General features: G+C 36.8%; 2 protein-coding genes across 2 annotated transcripts; one reads left to right on the top strand and one right to left on the bottom strand.

The window, feature by feature from the left end:
* Positions 1-4,030: 4,030 nt before the first annotated feature.
* LOC119240124 (olfactory receptor 10T2-like) lies at positions 4,031-4,975 on the bottom strand. Its single transcript, XM_037504485.1, has one exon. The coding sequence runs from the start codon at positions 4,973-4,975 to the stop codon at positions 4,031-4,033; it is 945 nt and encodes a 314-aa protein (XP_037360382.1).
* Positions 4,976-12,996: 8,021 nt separating this feature from the next.
* Positions 12,997-13,938, top strand: LOC119240123 (olfactory receptor 10K1). Its single transcript, XM_037504484.1, has one exon. The coding sequence runs from the start codon at positions 12,997-12,999 to the stop codon at positions 13,936-13,938; it is 942 nt and encodes a 313-aa protein (XP_037360381.1).
* The last annotated feature ends 8,395 nt before the right edge of the window (positions 13,939-22,333 follow it).

The following is a 22,333-nucleotide window of genomic DNA, read 5'->3' as shown; positions in this document are numbered from 1 at the left end:
TAGAAAGGTTCATAAAAGGTTTATTTACAAGGGAAATGAAAGGGAGCGGTGGGGAAGCAAGAGAGTTAGAGAGAGACAAATAGAGATTAATTGATCATTAAGTCCTACCTGTAACCATGTGTTAGCTGGGACCCTGAGTGCATGCTGCAGGCAGGCAGGCAAAACCAAGTCCCCTCCAGCTCACATATCCTTCCTTTTCTATCAAACGTGGCTGCTTCCCTCCACCCTTCATTCCCAGCAACCCCCTTTAAGAAGTCAAGGGTTATGGCAGATCCATGTTATGATGGGAATTGTGGCAAGGAGGTGGGGATGGGGTCTATGAAACATTAGTGCATGGACTTCATTCAGGACATACTGTTTCTCCCAAAATACATATATTCCCTGACACTAGACTCTGCCGAGTAGTTCTTTAATGTTGAGCACTTGTATTCCCACCAGCAGTGTATAGGGTCCCATTTGCTCCACATTTGCAATAATCGCTGAGAGTCAAAAATGCTCTTCTTTGATTGTTCCCTTTCCATGTCTACCAGGCATTTCTTCCCGCATGGATAGTCTGAAGTTACTGCAATGATACTGAAACTCATTTTCATTGGAGCTATTCTACTACGTGTATGCAATTTTATTTGTGTTTATATGACACTGCTGAGACTGAGCACTTTTCATAAGCTCATCACTCAGGATTTCCTCTTTTTGAAGGTTTTGTTCAATATTTTGCCCATTATTGATTCACAAAATTATTGTAAACATTCTGGATATCAGCATATTATTAGTTATGTGTGCTTCAATTATCTAACTCTGAAAATTGCAATTTTTCACTCTTGTAAGGTACTTTTTGATATTTGAGTTGGAAAAAAGTTGTTACTTAATGAAGTGTAATTTAGATAGGTTGTCCTTTCTGAGTGATCCTTTTGTGTGCTGTTTAAAGAACTTTTGGCTCCACATGATCATAAATTTATTTCTAAATATTCTAGAAATTTTATTGCTTACCTTAAGTGTTCAGTTTTAATATCCATTTGGAATTGGTTTTTGTGTGTGGTATGAGGTAGAGGCAAAGATTTATTTTTTCTTTTATGGATATCCATAATGTTGAGCACTTGTATTCCCACCTTGTACTATTTTTGCAAATCTAAATCTTAATTCCATCTGTGGATGAATGCAATGCAACTTCAATGTCTCTTTGGTCATAACCAGATGAATACACAAAATAGGTTATTTCTAAATTAGCTCTTCTGTTTCATTGTTCAAGCATACATTTTTGAATCAATGTTTATACTGTCTTTTTTACTACTCTTTACTGCCTTAGTTTTTATTTATTTTTCGGATTTCTATATAAATAGGACTTACTGCACTAAGTATCCTCTGATTTTTTTCAAAATTGAGTTAGATACTTACATGTATCCAGTCATTGCATCCCAACTAATTATTCACTATCCTGTTTTGTCATTCTCTTTATTGTCTGCAGTGATTTTTTCCCCTTTATTAGTCACTCTCTATTGTGTGCCTAGTGAGTGATAGATGCTGAATAATTATTTGATAAGTTAATAAAAAGTAGAAAACATATTCTGAGTTGAGAATGTTGAAAATTAAATTAACATCAAAAGGACCACTGAAGATCCAGAAAAAAAAAATTAACTCAGTTTTGTCTCATTTATCTCTGCAGAGAAATTAGAAGAACTTGATGACTTATTATTATGATCACTTATTAATTAAACAAGCATTTTTGAAAGTCTAGTAGGTATCAGGTATATATATTATCTTTGATATCACCATCACCATTTTGTTCACCCCAAAATGTAAATTCAGTATCAATCTATGTTAATCTCTGAAGAGTGCTGATGCATCTAAGGGCCTAAAGCAAATTTATGGATATTTTCACCTCTGTAGTGAATGCAAACGGAAATATTTATATCAGGCAATGCATTTTACTGATGGTGTGTGTGTGTGTGTGTGTGTGTGTGTTGAGAAGATAGGGAAAGAGTGGTGGTCTGGAAATTCTGTACCCATGATAATGAACATGAAAGTAACCTTTTATTCTCTTTAGCTCAGTTTTTCCAGTAGCAGAAGGGATTCCAGAAATCAACAAATTCTTTTCACCAATGGGTGGTATTAACTTTAGCTCAACAAATAGAGCCCAAACTGCTGAATCAAAAACTTGTCTAAAATAAGTATTCATGGGCTTCCCCGGTGGCACAGCGGTTGAGCGCTGGGTTGCAAGGCTGCCCTCAGCCTCTGCGGTGCCGGTTCAATCCCTGGCTGCTCCCCGGCCACCGGAGGAGGGTCCCACATGGCGCGCAGACCTCTCCTGCGGCCCGCTGCTCCCCTCAGCAGTGTCCTTCGGTCCTTCTGCCTGCTCTGCTCCCCGCTCTGGCTCTGGTGAATTCTCTCACCCTCCTGCGCTTCTGACTGTACCAGTGCTTGTATAAATAAATAAATAAATATTTAAAAAAAATAAAATAAAATAAAATAAGTATTCATGTTCTCACTCAACCCTCACAATCAAAGGCGTGCCCTGAGGATGTTTTGTATTCTGATGAGCTAGAGATAAATTAGCAACCTAACCTTACCCCTGGGACACACTCACTGGCAAATCATTCTAGATATTAAAAAAAGGAAGGCCATGGTTGCCCAAAATCATAATAAACCCATTATCACTCTGTCATTACCCTTCCCTCTCACCCCCCGGCTTTTCTCTGTTCTTTCAATCTTAGCCTTTCTTTCTCTTTTACCCTATGTTCTCCATTCTAATCTTTTCTTTTGCCCCTCAAGAATACATAATGACCACAAAAGATTAAGTCAGAATTTATCAAATGCATATTATGTTTCAAAGCAATGTGCTAGATATACTGTAAGGCATTTCCTTATTTAACCCTTATAACAGCCCTGTTTGAGTCACTTCCAATTTACGGAGTTTAAGTTATTGGAGTTACACAGAAAATATATGAACAAATGTACTTTTAAATCTGGGTTATATTACTCCCTTGCCTCAAGAAGAGTGTCTATATGTGGTTAAGTGAAAGGATAAAAAATGAAAATGGATGAATTTAGAACCATATAAAATTCAGTTGTTTTATTGAAACACACTTTTAACAATTACCGTGGTGAACTCAGCCAAAAATGTATGATGCTCCTATGAAGGTGACTAAAATGTGGTCATTTCTTATGGTGAAACATGAAAGAGAGGGGATTATATTTTACTCATCACTTACAATGCCAAGTTTTGTGATTTGCACATAGTATCAGATGCATAAACAAAACTTGAATGGTCAACTCCCTTTCATGCTATATCTGACAATACAGTCTTAGTTTAGGGGAGGAAGAAAAGAAAATGAAGGACAGGTGAGAGGAAACTAATACTTTTTAGTGTCTTCAGTCAGAGAAGCACAGATTTACTTTATGTCTGTTCATTTATTTAGTTTTTACAATGCCCCACTGTGGAGATATAAGAGCCTTGTGTTCATAGGAAATAAATAACCACAAAAAGGTCAAATCTGATCCATGGCATTTAGGTGGAAAATTCTGTAAATCAAGATTCAAACTCAGGCTATTGTGATTCTAGAAATGGTGCTTTCTACTTTGTCATCAGTCTTTGAGAACTTGAATTCTCTCCTCATCTCGCATTTATTATAAAAATTTCTTTAAAAGTCTCAAAATTTGAATAGATGCATTCAGGGATTTAAAATTACATTCCACATGGTCTCCTCCAGTGTAGGAAGCGTATTAAAGTCTGGACATTTTCAGAAAGATAATGTAGAATTGAGAAAGCTGACATTTTCAATGTACAACAATAGTATGGCTTGACTCCTGGAAGCTTTCCATATTTACAGAACGTTCTAGAGACCAATAGGTATAACCTCTACAGTAGATACAGGCTAAACATAAAGACCTTTCCACAAAAGAATCAAGGCTACTTGAAATTCTTATTTTTATTTTTGGCAAGGAAACCTAGGGGGGAAAAAGGATAGATCTGCTTGTAGAACTGAAATTCTGTCCAGGGCACTTTCATGAATATAACTTTCCTAACTTAATTAACTCATACAGTTTTGGGAAATGAGTACCTACTGAGAACCTTCCTCAGAGCCATCTTGACTTCTTTATTTCTCAGAGTATAGACCAGGGGGTTGAGTAATGGGGTGATCACGGTATAGGTGACTGCAACAAGCAGGTCCTTATCTGAGGCATACAGGGATGTGGGCCTCAAGTAGATGAAGGAGGCACAGCCATAGTGGACAATGACCACAGTGAGGTGGGAGGCGCAGGTGGCGAAGGCCTTACGCTGTCCCTCTGCTGAGGAGATTTTGAGGATGGTGGAAACAATGAAGACATAGGAGATGAAGATCAACACAAAGGGGACCATCAGTACCAGAATACTGAGGAAAAAGATGACCATCTCCTTCAAGTTGGTGTTTGTGCAGCCCAGTTTTATGACAGGGGAAATGTCACAGAAAAAGTGGTTGATCCGATTGGAGGCACAGAAAGGTACATTGAACACCAGGACATTGACAACAACAGAGATCAGGAAACCACAGAAGCTAGAGGCCAGAACCAGTACTATACAGGTGGTTTGGCTGACGATGAGTGTGTAGTTGAGAGGGTTGCAGATGGCAACATAGCGGTCGTAACCCATAACAGCAATTAGAAAACAGTTGGTACAAGCTAAGCCCACAAAGAAATAGAGCTGGGTAGCACACCCGGCAAAAGAAATTGTTGGATTTGTGGAAAGCAGGTTGACCAGCATTTTTGGTATAATGACCAAGGTGTAGCAGGTTTCAGAGCAGGAGAGGACAAAGAGAAAGAAGTACATGGGGGTGTGCAGAGCTTGGTCAAGACGAATGACGGTCATGATGGTGACATTGGCCATCACAGTGGTCAGGTAGACCAGCAGAAAGATAAAGAAGAGGAGGATCTGTAGATCCTCCAGGTTTGAGAAGCCTATAAGGATGAACTCAGTGATCATGCTCTGGTTCTGTTTCTTCATTGTTCAATGGGAATCAGAGCCAGACTTCCTGAAATCGAGAACAAAAAAAATTGACAAATATGACATGTGTTTCTATACAAAGTTGATATATTGGTATGAAAAAAAATAACAAACAAGTGAAGTACACTGATCTGAAGATGAGGGGAGCAGATGACACAGGGAACAGTAACATAAGTGATATGCCAATTCTAAGATATCTGAAGAAATTAATATTTGTTTTTGTAATTTGTTGATATCTTTTGTATTCTTAGTTGCATAGAAAACTCAGACTTAGTATGTTAAACCAAGAAGTGATTAAACCAAGAAGTGATTTAGGATTCATTCATCTAACCCTGCCACTTATGGAAAAAAGAAGTGAGGTTAAAAAAGATCAATCCATTTGCTTAACACACATGAGCACAACAATCTTTATATTGTCAAAGTAATCTTATGAACATCTGATTCAGAAAAATCCTAAAACCAATGATAAGTGGTCTTTCCAGAACCTCATAAACTTGACTCAAATGATGCTTGTTTTGAACTCATAAGTGTTGAGAATTATTTACCCATTAGCAATTGTAATTGGGATGTACTTAGAATGATCCTGCCTATTGGTAGTTCCCTTGTCATGAGTGCGTGGGAATTTGAGTTTAAGAAGCTAATGAAGTTAAAATTACCCTCAGAGCATGATAACTCTTGGGCTGAGGACTCTCTACTCCTTTGGCCTCTGTCTCTATCTTTATTGCCTCCATAATATTCTCAGAATAAGTCTCACCATTGTCTTCAGGAAGTTCTGCAGTTGATTCAGAGATCAAATGATACTTAAACCTTCATTTAGGCTTAGACAATTTTTGTATTAGAAAAAAGCTCAAGGATCTTCCTATGAACTTGACCCAATTTTGCAAATCTTTTGGTATAAGTCTGGAAAGTATTGTCTAATCACTGTAGTCACGGTCAAGTTCTGAGGAGTCCACGGCCTCAGAAGGCTTGCTCTCTTGCTAGAGGACTTAATTCCTTATTTTGAGATAATTTATACCTCCTTGAAATATCACCCATTATTTTTGATTCATCTGCATATACTTTCAAGAATTTTTATTTTATTTTTTAAATTAACATCACTTAGTATTGAAATACAATGATAATTTCATTTTCTGGGTCTTATTTTCCTTCCAATGAACACTCTTGGTCTCTTAATTGTTTCTCATGGTGTTATTTCTGGAATTCTTTGTCCTAATCTTCATCTCAGATGTTTTACACCATATACCCAACCCTGAATTGTAACACAAGCTGGCTGGTCACACATTTCCGATTCTGTCTCTTCTCTACACATTAAATTGCCTTTCCTGTTGTCACTTACCTGTCAGAAGTATGATTCAAGCCTCTGACGAAACCCCAGATTATTATTTATCTCCTGAAGGGTTTCTCTGAGTAACTCTGAGACTGGTCAATGTGATTCATTGTCTGTTCTGGGATCGTGTTGGAGAGAAACCTCAGTGAGGCTGAGGAGATGTGGACTCTAGAGCTAAGTGATGAGCTTTGAGACTGTGGAAACCCCTTCCTTGTGTCTCAGGTTCTCACCTGATATGGCAACAATACTATTGTTTCCGAGTATGAAAAGTCCACAACTAAGTAAATGTCTCAGTAAATATTCAGTGTTAGTTACTGGTATGTAGTTCATCCCCCAACTGTTACAAATGAAGATACTGAGGCCCAGAAAAATAAAATATACACATCTATTTGCGTAGCTGTTTAACAGCTGAGGTGAAAATGGATCCCCAATATCATGGATTCCTCCACCTAGGCTTCCCTTTTTCTGATTTAATTGGGTTTCATTTTTAATATTTCCTTTGTATTGGGTGCTTGTAAATAAATATCTTAGAAGATAGATTAATATGTGGGCACTCTGACCCATTCTTCTATCTGCTCCTCTTTCTTCTTTTCCATCTTCAATGCATCACCTGCATTTTCCCTTCTGCTTAAGTACACATCCATTCACATACTGGGTCAGTTTCTATTTCCTTGTTTAGGTCTCTTTTGGGAGTATTTTGCTATCATACTCTCTGAATCCTTCCCTTCGTTGACTCTTTGTCCATATTCAGGTAGCAGGACTTTGTCAAGCAGGCTCTCTCTGCCTGCTCCATGTGGCTCTGCCCCTGTGTTTCCCTGGATTCTGATGCTATGAACTACGTCACCTGTGCTGTTTGTCCACTTCTTTTGCCTCAGAAACTTTCTTTGGTACTCAGATCATTTGCAGAGTGAATCGACACAGTGTTCCTACAAATATAACACAAGGCAAACACTTACATTTAGAGACAGAGTTCTAGCACAATCCCAGGTTACTTTCTCCTATAGCCCATCACAGTGTCAAGAGTTGGGAGAAACAGGCAAAATTGGAAGAACATCAGATAGTATTTTTCTTCCAGAAATATTGGGGAAATTCTAATGAAAGAAAACTCTGCTAGCTGAACTGGAAGCTAGCAGCACTGAAGAGTGTCGATGTTAACGTTTCTGTGTTCTTGGTGCAGATGCTCTAATAAAATCATTGGGTTTTATAGCTTTAGGGGCTCCAGGGGATTGAGGCCTTAGAGAGATATACTTCTTTAGATCCTAGGCATTCAAATGTAAAAAAGGGAATCAAATAAGTTATCTATTTTACTTGATCTGTGTAGATGCTGGAAAAATGCCATGATTTTTTTCACAGGTCATTCATTTTCGTTTAAGGTTTTATCTGCTGAATAAAGTGATAAACTGTAATTTCCCTAGTGATTAACCATATAGATTCCAGATGTAGATTAGCTGTTTTGAGGGATAAAATAAATTCCACCATGACAAATTCATAGAGTTGCCTCCTTCTCCTTCAAGTTTGCTAGTTAAATAAGGCTGATACTTTTTCTGCATCTCTCCTGCTTTATGCACTTTAATTTTGTCTGCATTCAAGGGGGGCACAAACTCTAACCTTCTCTATTCACTATATTCATTTCTTTGACTGCATTAATCAATGCAGGTATTCATGTATGCATCCATCATGTAATTTAATCAATATGCATTGTATGCCAACAATGTTCACACATGCAAATATATGCATATATAGCAAGCAAGAAATGAATTACAGTCACTGAAATCCTCATTTCTGTAACTAATCACAAGGATGTCATAAATATTTATACATTGTTTTTCTTCCGCCTATTCAATATTATTTTGAAGTCAGCCAGTACCTCAACATTTTTGAAGGCTCTGAACCATTAGTAACTTTGCCTAAATTAGGTTGTTCTAATATTCTGTTAAAAATTGCCTTTGTACACTGGAGCTTTGATGGAAGACAAATGAAGCATGTGCCCAGGGTGAGGTGTAAAGTTGTAATCCCAAACATACATTTTTTTGTAAATGAATGGCAAATCAAAAAAATTTTTGATGGAAAAAATTTGCCTTTGTATATGCAGTAATGAGAGATGACTTGCAATATCTTCTGGATTTTAGACATACTCTTTTTTGCCTGAGCAGTTTAATAGCAACTCTAATTTTTAAGAAAAAATAGGATCCAGGGAATGGCAGGTTAAATAAACACATAAGATCCAACAATACAAGAGATTCACTTTAGCTTTAAGGGCCACATAGGCTGAAAGCAAAGGGATAGAAAAAGAAATTTCATGCAAAAGTTAACTAAACAATAGGAAAGGGTGGATATCTTTATATTAGAAAAAAAATAAATGTTAGATCAAAAACTGTCACAAGAGACAAAGAAGGTCATTATATAATGATTAAAGGGTTAGTGCACCCAAAATAAAGCAAAATATTAACAGATCTGAAAGAGAAATAGACTGCATTATGATAATAGTAGGAGTATGCTCTGTAAGATGGAGATATCATTGGACCGGAGGTGGGTAGAGAGAAGCATCTGAACTGCATCTGGGTTGGGGGACCCAAATGGCAGGGCTGCTGACTTAGTTAGAGGCTCTGGGGAGGGGAGAGGGACAATGACTTGGAGGCACATGCCTTTGAATGAAGGGGGATATACAAGGAGTGTTGTGAACCAACATTGGTTAAATAAAAATGATTAAATTAAGAAAAAGGAAATTTGAAGACAGACATAGATGAGACACTGTGAAGACACATAGAGAAGATGGGCAGGTATAAGCCAGAGTGAGTCCTGCACAGCTCTCAGAAGGAGCAAGACTACTGACTCCTTAATTTTGAACTTCTTGCCTCCAAAATTGATACAATGAATTTCTGTTGTTTAAGTAAAATAATACAATTAAAAATAATTCATAAATGATGTTCTATGAAGAAAATACCCAGCAAGTTTAAGATAATTATTTTGAAAAAAAAAAAATTGACAAAGCCATACTTTGTTAGAGAAAAAAGAGAGAAGGCTTAATAAAATAAAAAATAAAAAAAGAGACAATGCATGACTCAGAAATAAAATGGGTATTAAGGAACTAATAAGAGCAATTGTACAAATTGGATAATATATCAGAAATGGATAAATTCCTAGAAATAGCGAAGATACCAAAACTGAATGAAATAAAAATATGAAGCTTGAATAGACCAATAACAAATAAGAACATTGATTAGTAATCAGAAATCTCCTAATAAAGATGCAGGATCAGATGATTTCATGGTTGAATTTTGCCAAAAATGCAAGGAAGAATTAATATCAATCCCCCTTAAATTTTTCCCAAAAAAAATGGGAGATGAGGGAAGATTTTCAAGTTCATAGCATGAGGCTAACAGAACCCTGACACCAAAGTCAGGCAAAGTTATCACATAACAGCTACAGGCCAATATCTCTGATGAATATAGTTGCAAAAATCCTCAACAAAATTCTAGGAAGCCAAATACAACAGCACATTACAATTCTTACATATTGCTATCAAGTGAGACTGAAACTTGACAAACAAGGATGGTTTAACATATACAAATCAATCACTGATCGTCATAGTAACAAAATGAAAGAAAAAACGTAATCAACACAATAGATGCAGAAAACACATTTGACAAAGTTCATCATTCATTCATGATTAAAACTCTGAATGACTTGGGTATAGAAAGAAGTTTCATTAGCACAATAAAAACTATATGTGAAAAACCCACTGCTAGATCATAATCAATAGGGAAAAACTGAAGGATTTCTAAGATCTCATACAAGGCAAGATTGACTATCCTCATTACTACAGTTCTAGAAGTCCTAGCCAGAACATCCAAATAGGAAAGGAAGAAGTAAAATTGATTTCTATTTGCAGATGACATAAGCATGTATATGGAAAAGCCTAAAAATTCAACTAGAAAAACTATTCAACAATTAACTAATTCAACCAGTTAAAGCTAATAAACCCAGTAAAGCTGCAAGATACAAAATCAACTTACAAAAATCATGTTCCTATATAGAAAAAGCAAGTTAACAACAAAGTGAATAAAAAAGGAATAAAATCAACCAAAAAGGTGAAAGACTTGTACACTGAAAATTATAAAATATTGATAAAAGAAATTAAGGAAGAAAAATGTAAGTGGAAAGATATTCAGTGTTCACAGACTGGAAGATTATTATTGCTAAAAATGTCCATAGTATCCAAAGTGATATACAGATTTAATATAGCCCTTATCAAAATCCCATAGGCATTCTTTACAGAAATAGGACCCTCCACCTTGAAATTCATATGGGATTACAAAGAGCTCCACATGGCCAGTATGGAAGCAATTATTTCCATCACCTCTCAAATTGATTCCTAGATTTATGTATTGTTGTTGAAGAATGGACACAATACATGATTTGTTGGTTCAGAAATATGTACTGCTTTGAGTTGATAAATGGGACTTGTCAGGTGCTATTACACAGTTGTGCTATAACAGCCTTCAGCAACCCACTTTCATTGTTCTACCAGGCCACTTCCTTCTAAGTGATGGATTAATAGAAAGAATCAGATTTTCCAGTATTATTTGATAAATAATTATAGTTTTCTCATTGATTTGTGAGATCACTTCTGTCAAAGACCAAATTGTCAAATACACCGAGATCAATTTCTGAGCACTCTTTTCTATTTCTTTATGCTATGGACCTCTTCCTGTTCCCCATAGCATGCTCCTTTTTATTACTAATGCATCTTACTAGTGGGAAGAGTGAGCCCCTGTGTTTTTTGCTCTGTATCAAAATTGTCTTATTCTTTCATGTACATTCGATGGTCAGTTTATCTTAAGGAATTATGTAGAGATTTGGATTAGAATTTTATTTATGGATTTACTTTTATAAAAAGTGACCTTATATTTTGTCTTTCTAGTGAAAATTGTATAAGATAATAAACAATGATATAGCTCAACAAGGTTTAATATACTTGTTTAAAATTTGGATGCTTGCAGGACATCTCAGTGTTCCTAGTTAGAACTGTATGGACAAAAACTGGGAAGATGAATCCATAATTAAGACCTCTTTTGACTCTTATAATATCTGAAACTGAGAATCACTGGACAAAGACACCAGTTTCCTGACTTAAAATTTAGTGAAAAATTTTCACCTGGTCTGTGCATTACAGTCTTTTTTTTTAAATTTTATTTTTATATTCCCCATGCAATTGCAACCCCCTTATTTTGACCCCAATCCCTCCTTTCCCCGCCCCCACCCCCCATAGTGTGTCTCTGGTTCATAGTTGTTTGTTGATTTTGATTTTTTCTTTCTTATAGTTATTCTTTTTCCTGGTCCCTTATTTAGGTTTTCTAGATTCCTGCTATGAGTGAGACCATCCGATGTTTTTCTTTTTCTTTCTGGTTTATTTCGCTGAGCATGATCCCTTCCAGCTCCATCCATGTTGCTGCAAATTGCATGTGTTTATCTTTTTTGAATGTGCATTACAGTCTTAATTGTGGTGATTTCTCTTTTAGAATTCAATGCAGATGGACTCAACGTCCACTGCAGACATCGGTGAATTATAATTCCAATAACCAAGTTTCTTCACCAAAGGCTACCTTCGAGAACCAGGTAACAATATTTTTAAAAAATAAACTTGACTTCTAATTAACCCCAAGACAATGTCTTCAGGGGAGTAGATCTAGCCTCAGGAATCCAATGATATGTGCTTCTAATAATCACATCTTGTGCTGGTCACCAGGACTTCTAAAGATAGTGACTTTGGCTGGAGAAGCTGAGAGTTCGAATGGATAAGGAAGGCTCCCTCTATTGATGTGACTGAAAGCTTCTGGCCCAAACAAAACCACACTCTCCTGCTGTTGTGTCCTCTGGTTCTGAATTTGACTTAGAATCTACTTTCTAAGGGATCCCAGATGCCAAATAATTGCTTCTGTCTGAATTTAAAGGAGAAGAGCAATGTATGTACTAACTGAGCAGCGGGACTCTCCCAGTGTCTGTGATGATCCTCTTCTTAGTCTTCACAAGTTAACACTGACTTTTTTTACTTTCTTATTTCTTATATTTTATTTTTTCCTCCTTGCTCATTTGTGCATCTAGTTAAAACTGTAATGAGTAATCACAACAATAAGACATAAAGTATTATTATCAAATATCTTGGCATTTAATAAGTAGTAAGTAGACACATAACCTTTCCTGCTTTTGCTCAGAGATCATCCAAATCTTCCCTTTCCTTTCCATTTTCTGATAGAAAATTAACTGAGTTTAACCTGCAGTGTTGAGCGCATTCTTTCATTTTAGGTTCTGATGAGGTTCAGTTAGCTGGAGTTAACCATATTTTTCACTTTTGGAAGCCTAGTTTCCTTGGGCTTGTAATGAGCAGGAAAAGCAGTAATCCCTAAGTAAGATGCAAGGGAAAACTATTGAACGTTTCCTTAATCCTTGGCTAGAAAGATAAATGTTCTAGTCTTAGGAAAAATGTTCTAACTGGTTATCAGTTATTCTATTGCCTAGTTAGCCTTAATTCTTATTTTAGCAGGCACTTTTGAGAAGGAATGAAGAAGCGATTCCATCACACCTCTGGAAATGCCTGCCACTGCAGACTTTCTGAGTTTCCCATAAATTTCTACTCTCCTCCCTGGATCCTGGTCTTTGTCTCTGTCCCTGGCTCACCTCCATAGCAGTGTCCATGGAGCAGGTCAATGAGACCTCAGTGAGGGAGTTCATCTTCCTCTGCTTCTCCTCTCTGGCTGGGCTGCAGCAACTACTCTTCGTTGTTTTCCTGCTCGTCTACCTGTTCACTCTGGGCACCAATGCCATTATCATTTCCACCATCGTGCTGGACAGAGCCCTTCACACCCCCATGTACTTCTTCCTCGCTGTTCTCTCTTGCTTTGAGACATGCTACACCTTCGTCATTGTACCCAAGATGCTGGTGGATCTGCTGGCTCAGAAGGAGACCATCTCCTTCCTGGGCTGCACTATCCAGATGTTTACTTTTCTCTTCCTTGGCTGCTCTCACTCTTTCCTGCTGGCAGCTATGGGCTATGACCGCTACCTAGCCATCTGTAACCCTCTGCGCTACACTGTGATCATGGGGCCTGGGGTGTGTGGGGGCCTGGTGGCTGTTGCCTGTGCCTGTGGCTTTACTGTTGCACAGATCATCACCTCCCTGGTATGTCATCTGCCCTTCCACTCCTCCAACCGACTCCATCACTTCTTCTGTGACATCTCTCCTGTCCTCAAGCTGGCATCCCACCATCCCAACTTTAGTCAGTTGGTCATATTTATGCTGGGTGTGTTTGTCTTGGTAATTCCACTGCTACTTATTCTCATCTCCTACATCCGCATCATTTCTGCCATCATGAAAATCTCATCCACTGTTGGAAGGTACAAGGCCTTCTCTACCTGTGGCTCCCATCTCATTGTGGTGACTGTTTATTATGGTTGTGCCTCTTTCATCTACTTAAGGCCAAAATCTAATTATTCTTCAAGTCTGGACAGCCTAATATCTGTGTCTTATACCATCCTCACTCCATTGTTCAATCCAATGATTTACAGTCTGAGAAATAAGGAATTCAAATCAGCCTTTAGAAGAGTAATGGGCCAGATTTCATATCCTGCTCATTAAGGAGCCAATTTTAAACTATTCAATTAATTATATGCTTTTATGTGTCAGGTAACATATGTGCTTTCACACTTTATCTCATTTAAGAATCTAACATGCTGTAACATAAGGACATTTTACATATGAGAATGAGGCTCAAAGAAGTTGAGATATTCTGGCTTTCTACACTTAGTGATATGTTAAGAAGGCTACTCAGGTTGGGAAAGGAATTATTATTTCTAGGGCAAAATTCACTATGTTTCACTGTTCTAAAAATTGAGTATTCAAAAGCAAATAAGTCAACTGGCGAAAGCAAAAATATACCCTAGCTGTCTAGTTGCAAGGAATAGCAGAAGAAAATCTGACTCTTCCTATTTTTCCTGCTCTGAGTTCTCCCTTTTCCTGAAGAAAACCAAAGTTTAGGTATCCTCTGTTCTGTAGAAAATATTAGAGATTCTTTTTGGTCCTTGATTAGCATCCCTCAACCTATTTATATTGAGATGCCTTGGCCTGTGGGATTCTTTTGTCCATTGTTTGAGACTGGAAAATTATTATAGATTTTCTTTCATATATATGCCTATATCCACTTCCATATTCATGTCTCTGTCTAGCTTATCTAGATGTATGCATGTCCTTCCCATGCTGTCTTAGCTCCTCTACTCATTATTTGAATATCGTACCTATTTATTCTCCTCAAAGTAGCTAATAACATTTTAGACTAGCTGAAGTATCTCAAGTAATCTGAACAAAATGATAGAAATAATGTCAATATGGTTAGCGTATATTGTATATATTATATAATATATAGTATTAAATAATAAATAATAAATCAATATGGTGAGATTAATAATCAGAAAATCCATCTATGAAAAACCCTTCAAATGACTCCCCTGCCACACACGGGGAAGTCAAGTCTCTCTCATTAGCAAGAACTTATCATCTAGTCTCTGCCTACCTTTCCTCAATGATTGTTGCTAGAGTTACTACTATTACTATCAATTTCTCATATGTGTGCAGTTGTGCACTTTGAACTATTATTTGTTGATACAAAAGTGACATTGTTCTGTATCCTGTTTTCTCTTGGGTTGCATCTTCTTTTTGAAACATCATCTCTCCTTTATTTAATTTGCAATCTCACTTATATTTCAAGACAACCTTAGTCACCCTCTCACTTTCTTTCTAAAGGCACTCAGTCTCTCTCTAAAGCCATTCAGGGACTTTTTGTAACATTAACTTAGGCTTTCTTGGTGCTCTCATAGAATCCAGACCTATGTTTAATTATGAATGGATGAATGGTGTCACTAAGTAAAGATTATTTGTGGAGATCCTTTTAATACAGGGGCAACAAGTTTAAATGCCCTGATGCAAGAAAGGTCAAGCAAAGGTCAGTAGAATATTTTTTTTTGGTCTGTACAATGAAGTTGAATTTTCTGATGGTGTGGATTTTATATTAAACACAACCTTAATGACCCTGTTCCTTGTATAATGCTTGGAGTGGAAGGGATGTTTGTGTAAGAATAACCTTGTCTATTCTGCCTCCAGGCTTGCTCAGCCACCTTTTTTGCCCCAACGTGGTGAATGTCAGCTCACTGAAGACCTGAAAGGGAACACCACACTCTTTTTTCTTTCTTCCACCATGTATTGAATCAACCCCTAAGTCCTATAGACTCTACAGCTTATATAGTTTTCAATTATGCCCCTTCTTTATTTCCATTTCTCATCCTTCTTCTTCAAATTGCTGCAAGAACTTCAAAACATCATTAAGCACGATGGTTGGAATTAACTCAGGCCTCTTAACACTCTTAGGCTGGTTCTCTTCCACCTTGTATGATATCTTCCTTGTTCTCAATCTGACTAGAAATGCCTTGCTTTACATGTGGTAAAAAGGCAGTATTGCAAGAGGTGTTCTAGATAACATTTTGTAAGGTGATTCTAGTGCCAATCCTAGGGATTAATGGCTGACATGGAGACTTCATCTTTATGACTAGAGGGTTGTCCTTAAGACTCTCATCTATAGAATGGGCTTTGATTTTCTCTCCTTTTTACCGAAACTGTTCTGAGAGTTAAAGGATCTTTTCCTCCAGGAGAAGGGTGGAAAGACAAACCCAGCAAGAACCCCAATTCTTGTTGTAACCCCCTGGGATTAATTTACTTTCCATCTGTTCAACAGTTATAGTCTCCACTAAATCTTTTCAATTATTTAATCAAGTAATGCTTTTGCTAGCAAAGGGAGGATGTGAGGTATTATGAAAGCCCCTACACAAGTCCAATCTTAGTAAGATAACTTAAAGAATACACCATAAATTGGATTGCCATAAAGGAAGAGACTCCCACGAATCTCTGTTTCAGACAATATGGAACTGAAAGTCTGAAAATCTAATTTCTTGTCCTTTCCTGACATTTGTTTAATCATTTGGGCAAATCTTGTACACTGCTTGAACCTCACTATCCATATCTATAATAATAACATATGTTTATGTTGTCCTACATATTACAGTATAATGATATGTTTTAAAAATATTTTTCTTGGGCCTCCCTGGTAGAGCAAGGGGTTAAGCCTCATTGCTATGAAGCTATCTGCAGCCACTGCAGTTTGATCCCTGGCCAGGGAGTTAACCCATGTGGCACAGCAGACCTCTCCTGTCTTGTCCGCTGCTCCCTTCAGCAGTGTATTTCAGTCATTCTGCCTGTGTTGTTCCCCACTCTGTCTCTGGTGAATCCTCTCATCCCCATACCTCTGGCCTGCACTCCAGTTCTTGTATGCATAAATAAATAAATCTTTATTTTTTTTTCTTTACCTATTTATTTTGGTGAGGTAACATTGGTTTACAACACTGTATATGATTTAGAGGAATAGGGTCACACCTCCTCAGATAAATAATACCATCTGACATCTACCACCAAAAGCGCCCATAGTCCTTTAGCCTAGACCATTGGGCCCCTTCTCTGATTTTTTTCCCATACCCAATTTTTCTCCCACTGTAGTAGCTTCTATTTTGTAGTTTTATTTCTAGGTCTTGTTTTGTTTTTGTTTTTTCCAGTTCCTTTGTTTTATTTATATTCAGAGAGACGTATGCACTCCCCACTGTAGCATTATTTATAATAGCCAAGGTATGGAAACAACCTAACTGCCCAATGACAGATGAGTATATTATGAAGATGTGGTCTATATATATGATGGAATAGTACTCAGCTATAAATAGGCGAACTCTTGCCACTTGCAACAACATGGATGGAGCTGGAGGGGATTATGCTAAGTGAAAAAGTCAGGAGAAAGACAAATACTGGAAGATATCACTCATTTAAAATGTCTTTTTTAAACTTCACAACAATTTTTGGTAATAGCTTACCAGTCCCATTTTTCAATCATTAGAAACTAGAAGTAGAAACTGTAAGTAATTAGAAACAGAAGAATTTTTTTGTCCAAGTTATACAAACAAGGAAAAGAACTGTGATGCAAACCATGAACAGATCTGATTCTATGTCCTCTATTTTAAACAAGCTTGCCATCCCTCCCAGGCCAACTCTGGTTATCCAGGCCACTTGTCTGAGAAGACAGTTGTAATAACTATTAGAATTTTTGAGACAGTATGAACTAAATTCACCATGTCCTGCTCCCAAACATGCCTGGCTGTTTTCATGCCATATTTTTGTGAATGTTAACTCCATCTACCAAGGAAACCAAGTCATGCACATGGAAGTTATCTTTATCACTCACACCCCACACTTCCCACCACCCCATCCCACCATCCCCACTTCTGTACCATACACATGAAATCAGTCATTAAGTCTTATAGATTCTATTGGCACTTTCTATAATTTTCCCAGTAATGTCCCCAGAAAGTTTCATGAGTTTATTATATGTGTTCTGTTTTTTAGAAAATGTCAAAATTCTCAACACAACATAATTTTCCCATTTTTATCTCAAATTATAACATTTTTCTTTATCTTTCAAATACTTACCAGCACTATATAACAGACATCTGAAGTTTTTACACATTCTCTTACCACCATTTCTAAAATTAGTGTCCAGACACTAATTTTTCTAAAGTTAGTGTCATTTCTAAAATTAGTGTCAGGGCAAATGAGTGTATCAAAAAGATGTGGTTATACCCAGTGGAATACTACTCAGGGATCCAAAAAAAGATAAACTCATTCCATCTGTGGCAACATGGATGGAACTGGAAAGGATTATCCTAAGTGAGATCAGCCAGAAAGAGAAAGATAAATACTGGCTGATCTCACTTACATGTAAAATATAACAAAACCAAACAAAGCTCAGACAAAGACAAACTTTAAAACCAATGCTTGAAAGTTGACTATAGATCTGAAGCATCAGGGTGGGGGGTTGGAGGGAAGAGGAGCCAGAAAAAGGAAGGAGATGATTACAACAGACTCTGAGGGAGAATTATGGGTGATTTGGTGGTGAAGAACTATGGTGACCCCACCTGAAGGGAAAAATCCTTTATTGTGGAAAAAAATGAACATGGATATAAAATAATGCTAGTTCAATAAAAATATATTAAAAAATAAAATATATTAAAAAAATAAAATCGGTGTCATGGATTTTAAGTGCAGTTCCTTGCCTTTAGATAATATATTCTGCTCTAATTATATATTTTTGCCATAACAAACCACTCAGAACATTAGTTACTAAAGTTACAATAGTTATTTATTTTGCACACACATCTATAATTTTGTCAGGAGTCCTTGCGAATAGTTTGCCTGAGCTCTTTGTGAGATCAATTTGAAAAACACACTAGGGTTGATGGATCCCTTGCCAAAATTTCTCACTTGTGTGGCTGGTCATACCATGTTAACTGGGGTTATTGATTAGGATTCTCATCACATAGATTCTCCAAGGACTGCTTGGGCTACCACAAAATATGGTGGCTCAGGTAAAAATGTGGATATGTAAAGAAGCAGGGCTTGAAAGCTCCAGTCTCTAAAGACCAGGTTTTTATAAATGATACAGCATTGCTGTTGCTACAATCTGTTTGTCTTAGCAGTCACTTAGTCTATTTAGATTCAGGGGGCTAAGGCAATAGACCATTTCTCTAGGTGAAAATTGCCCAAAAAGTGCCTATATTTAACCCTCTGCATGTCTAAAGAATGATAAAACATGTGTATAAATCTTCTCAACAAAGCATTTCCTGAAGATGTAGCCATGGTCTCAAACTCTGGCATCACTACAGGAGAGAGAAGCCACCACGTCTTATTCAGCAAGTTCTCGCTCTATAATTTGGAATTTTTCTCCTACTGCCACATCTCTATGGCATCTTGACATAACTTATCCAAGAGCAGCTCACATGAGCCCCTGAGTCCTTCATGACTCCATGGCATTTGCCTACTTCTACCCCAAGCATCTGCACTCACCAGGAGAGAGGATAAAGGTGAAATCTGAAGAAATAAGGTAAAAGTTCTACTAAAGGAGAAATCTGAGCTAAAATGTAAACCAGGGAACTATCACATTTTACTACACAACCCAAATTTTCTCTTTATTTATTGAGCAAATATTTATCATGCTCACATTATATTCCAGGAGCAAACATGTCCATGCAAGTCTTGTGCTGCCCCTGCCATTCTAACATTCTGTCCTCTGTCCTTTGCTCCTTTCTTCTCCTCTTCTAGCTTTTAGAAATGAGAATGTGACAATAGAAATTTAGAGTAACTAGGTAAGTAGTTTCATTGGTGTTGGTTTTAACAAATGGTACCCAGAAAGCCTTCACTTCTCTAATAAATCCCCAGAGAAATTCTTGGAGGAAACTAACCCAAGGGTTAATTAGAAAGGGCCTTCTCTCTGACCAAAGAATTCTCATAGTGTATTACTGTAGTTCTACTTATTAATTGGGGAAATTATGGACTGATATTGGGCACAATGTTGTAATTAGCTCCCCATGGAGGTGGGGAATCTCAATTATCAAACAAGGCATTGAGGTCATACTAATATGTAAAGGAAAGACCATGGGTGAGGCTTGTTGAGGCAACAGCCAAGTTGTCCATGGAGAAAAGGCACAGGTGATGTTCTGCTGTGGAGTTGTGTAGATAGTTTTCTTACACTGGCCCAAAGAGTTCGTGGAAGATGGAACACGTGCACTGGGGCATTATTACAGGAAAGATAATTTTGGCATATTTCACCTAGAAACTCTCATAGATGGTTCTAGGAAGTATCTGAGAATGAAGATACCTGCAAGGCACTGGCCACTAGAACTCTGATTTGAAGCAATGTGAAATTTTTATTTTTATTCAGGACTTTGATTCTTTATTGAGAAGAGCAGCCTTTATTGAGAAGAGCAGAAAATACAGTCAAATTGTAGGTTAAATTTAGAAATTGTTGCATTTTTCCATGAGCTAGTGATCTGTTTTTACCCTAGAAAAAAATTTGGAGAAGCCCTGGAATCAAATGCCATCTACCTGGTATTTTGAAATAATTTCAAAGAGAAACTGGAATCATTGGTCATTTATACTTGGTAATGTGGATTCTGGTCTTTGGTAAGTTGTAATTTGTTGAGTCAATGACAAACATATAAACTAGTTACAAAAGAAATTATTATAAGGAAAACCAGTTACCATTAGTGAAAAAGAATAAATAAGATCAAATGACAGAAAGGATGCTAGGAGATATATATATATATAAAATATATTTTATAATATCTATTACATACATATATAATGCATCCTATAAATATTTACATCTATATGTATTCATAGAGACAAGGTAATTCAAAGGTATCAAAACCAGAGTTAAAGTCTTTGATTCTAGTGCCACTTCAAAATTTTGCTAAACCTTTGTCTAAGCCAAAGAGAAAATAATAATGGATTTTTTTTATTTGTAAAGGATTTCAAGACATACAGTGAAGTACTTTTAAAATTAAAACAAAATAGTTCAGCAAAGACATGATGGAGGAAATGACTTGATAATCACAAAAGAAGATGAAATAGTTTCTTTTGTCTCTGTATTTAACAATGATAGTAAGAGATTTTTTCCTCCCCAAATATTGCAGCACAGGTTAATTTTATATTTTAAGTTAATATTAAGGGAACAAGTTTGGACAACCCTTGGAATCAAATGCCATATACCTGGGAGTTTAAAATAATTTATAAGAGAAATTGGGGTGCCTGGTCATTTATGTATGAGTTGTTGCATCTCGTTAAGTTGTAATTTGTGGAGTCAAAAGCAGACTTGTGATAGTAGTAGCAAAACAAATAGGAGTTCTAATGACTGTTAAGAAAACCTAGAGAAAGTGAAAAAGCACAGCCTGTAAGTTGTACAAAAGAGTCAATGAATACATGTTATTTTATCTGAGAATTTAAAGGTCATAAACTAAATGATGTAAACAATAACAAACATAAAGCGTGGACTACCCAGATTTAGGAGGTAGTATGAAAAATGATGTGATTTCCCCAAAGGTTTCAATGCTAACATGCATGTTAAAGTATATATAGTGGCAGTTATGAGTGGAAAGGTACATTTGGGAAAGTGCTAACAACTTAGAGCATAATTGTTTTAACTTCATAATTGAGGGTCATTTCATCTTGCTAATAGGATAGGATTTGTCCTATAGGAAGACAGTTTTGCTGCTATTGTGTGGATGACCTAAAGTGGAAAGGGGACAGGGTCCAGGGGTCTGGTAACAGATCCTAGAAGTAATGCAGAACAAAAAGTGGGTTCGATGTGGAGGATGTGAAAAATCATGTGTTTAGACATGTTTCAGAAATTTATAGCTTGCATGAGTACTATTTTAACACTTTTTATTGAGGTTTAGAACCCAGGTTTAAGAACAGCTTTGGACAGGAAATAAGAAGGGATAAGAATTTTTTGATGAAAATACATATAATCTAGTGCCAGTGATAATAGCTGTGGTAGAGGCCTTAGGGATAGTACCTGGGGTAAGATATATAACCACATGGGCAGCCAGTGGATGCAGAAGCAGAACACAACTGTCCTAGCTGTGAGTTTTCTAGAAGGGAAATCAAGTCTTGTGTCCTATAAGAGTTGTTGGGGGATCATTAAATTATTTCTAAGACAGTAGAAGCAGTTGTAAACCAAATAAGTTTTGATGACTGTGTGGGAATGGGTTGTATGAGTGGGAACAAAAGGGAACTCTGTTCCTTAAAGGCAAGTGATGCAAATACAGATGGATGGATGGATGCTTTCCTGAATGAGGAATACATTAAATGAGGATGGGAGATGGAGTCTCAGAAATCAGTGCCTTTGTTTACTGAATATATCTATCAATAAAGTGGATAAAATTATGACTACTTAAAGTCACAATGTAGTTAAAAATTTTTTTTAAGATCTAGCCCACCCCCAAATTAAACAAAATTTAAATAAGTTTGCAAGGAAGGTTCTGGAAAACAGACTTTACTTGAGCAAATGTCTGTATACTTCATGTGAATGCTTGGACTCCAATTCACT

This window comes from Talpa occidentalis, unplaced genomic scaffold, assembly GCF_014898055.3.
Source record: "Talpa occidentalis isolate TD23 unplaced genomic scaffold, MPIMG_talOcc4v2.1 talOcc4.12, whole genome shotgun sequence".
Classification (NCBI taxonomy): Eukaryota; Metazoa; Chordata; class Mammalia; order Eulipotyphla; family Talpidae; genus Talpa; species Talpa occidentalis.
The sequence above is the reverse complement of the archived record's forward strand: the minus strand, read 5'-3'. Positions and strand labels throughout refer to the sequence as shown.

Excerpts from the sequence above, each read along its gene's own strand:
- LOC119240123 (XM_037504484.1), top strand. The coding sequence starts at position 12,997 with ATGGAGCAGGTCAATGAGACCTCAGTGAGGGAGTTCATCTTCCTCTGC.
- LOC119240124 (XM_037504485.1), bottom strand. The coding sequence starts at position 4,975 with ATGAAGAAACAGAACCAGAGCATGATCACTGAGTTCATCCTTATAGGC.